Source organism: Priapulus caudatus, unplaced genomic scaffold, assembly GCF_000485595.1.
Source record: "Priapulus caudatus unplaced genomic scaffold, Priapulus_caudatus-5.0.1 Scaffold882, whole genome shotgun sequence".
In the NCBI taxonomy this organism is placed as follows: Eukaryota; Metazoa; Priapulida; class Priapulimorpha; order Priapulimorphida; family Priapulidae; genus Priapulus; species Priapulus caudatus.
Genome location: NW_014577943.1, coordinates 16,054 through 16,529, shown reverse-complemented (window position 1 = coordinate 16,529; position 476 = coordinate 16,054). Strand labels below are relative to the sequence as shown.

At 50.0% G+C, this 476-nt stretch overlaps 1 protein-coding gene across 1 annotated transcript in view; it reads left to right on the top strand.

Moving 5' to 3' along the window:
* LOC106814191 (cilia- and flagella-associated protein 45-like) overlaps positions 1–476 on the top strand; it is a 20,487-nt gene that overhangs the window by 16,842 nt on the left and 3,169 nt on the right. Inside the window, exon 9 of the mRNA XM_014818489.1 lies at positions 134–279. Coding sequence (XP_014673975.1) covers positions 134–279 — 146 coding nt within the window. The remainder of the gene's footprint in view (positions 1–133; positions 280–476) is intronic.

Here is a 476-nt window from a genome sequence, read left to right as displayed (position 1 = left end):
GGATGGATGGATGGATGGATGGATGGATAGATAGAAAGATAGGCAGTTAAATATTAGACATATATATATATTTTTGTAATGTGTTATACATGCGTTATACATCTGTTGTCTGTGCGTGTGCGTGGGAATGCAGGGCGCAGATTGAGGCTCAGGACAAGGAGCACAGCAACGACCAGCAGAGGGTTGACCGGCAGCTGCAGCATGCAGACGACGTGCGCAAGCAGATACGCCAGAAGGAGCTCGAACGCGTGCAGGACAGGAAGGAATTCTTCCAGGAAGGTACGTGTGCTTAGTAACATGGGGGACAGGAGACAGGGAGGAATTGTTCCAGGAAGGTACGTGTGCTTAGTAACATGGGGGACAGGAGACAGGAAGGAGTTCTTCCAGGAAGGTACGTGTGCTTAGTAACATGGGGGACAGGAGACAGGAAGGAGTTCTTCCAGGAAGGTATGTGTGCTTAGTAACATGGGGGACGG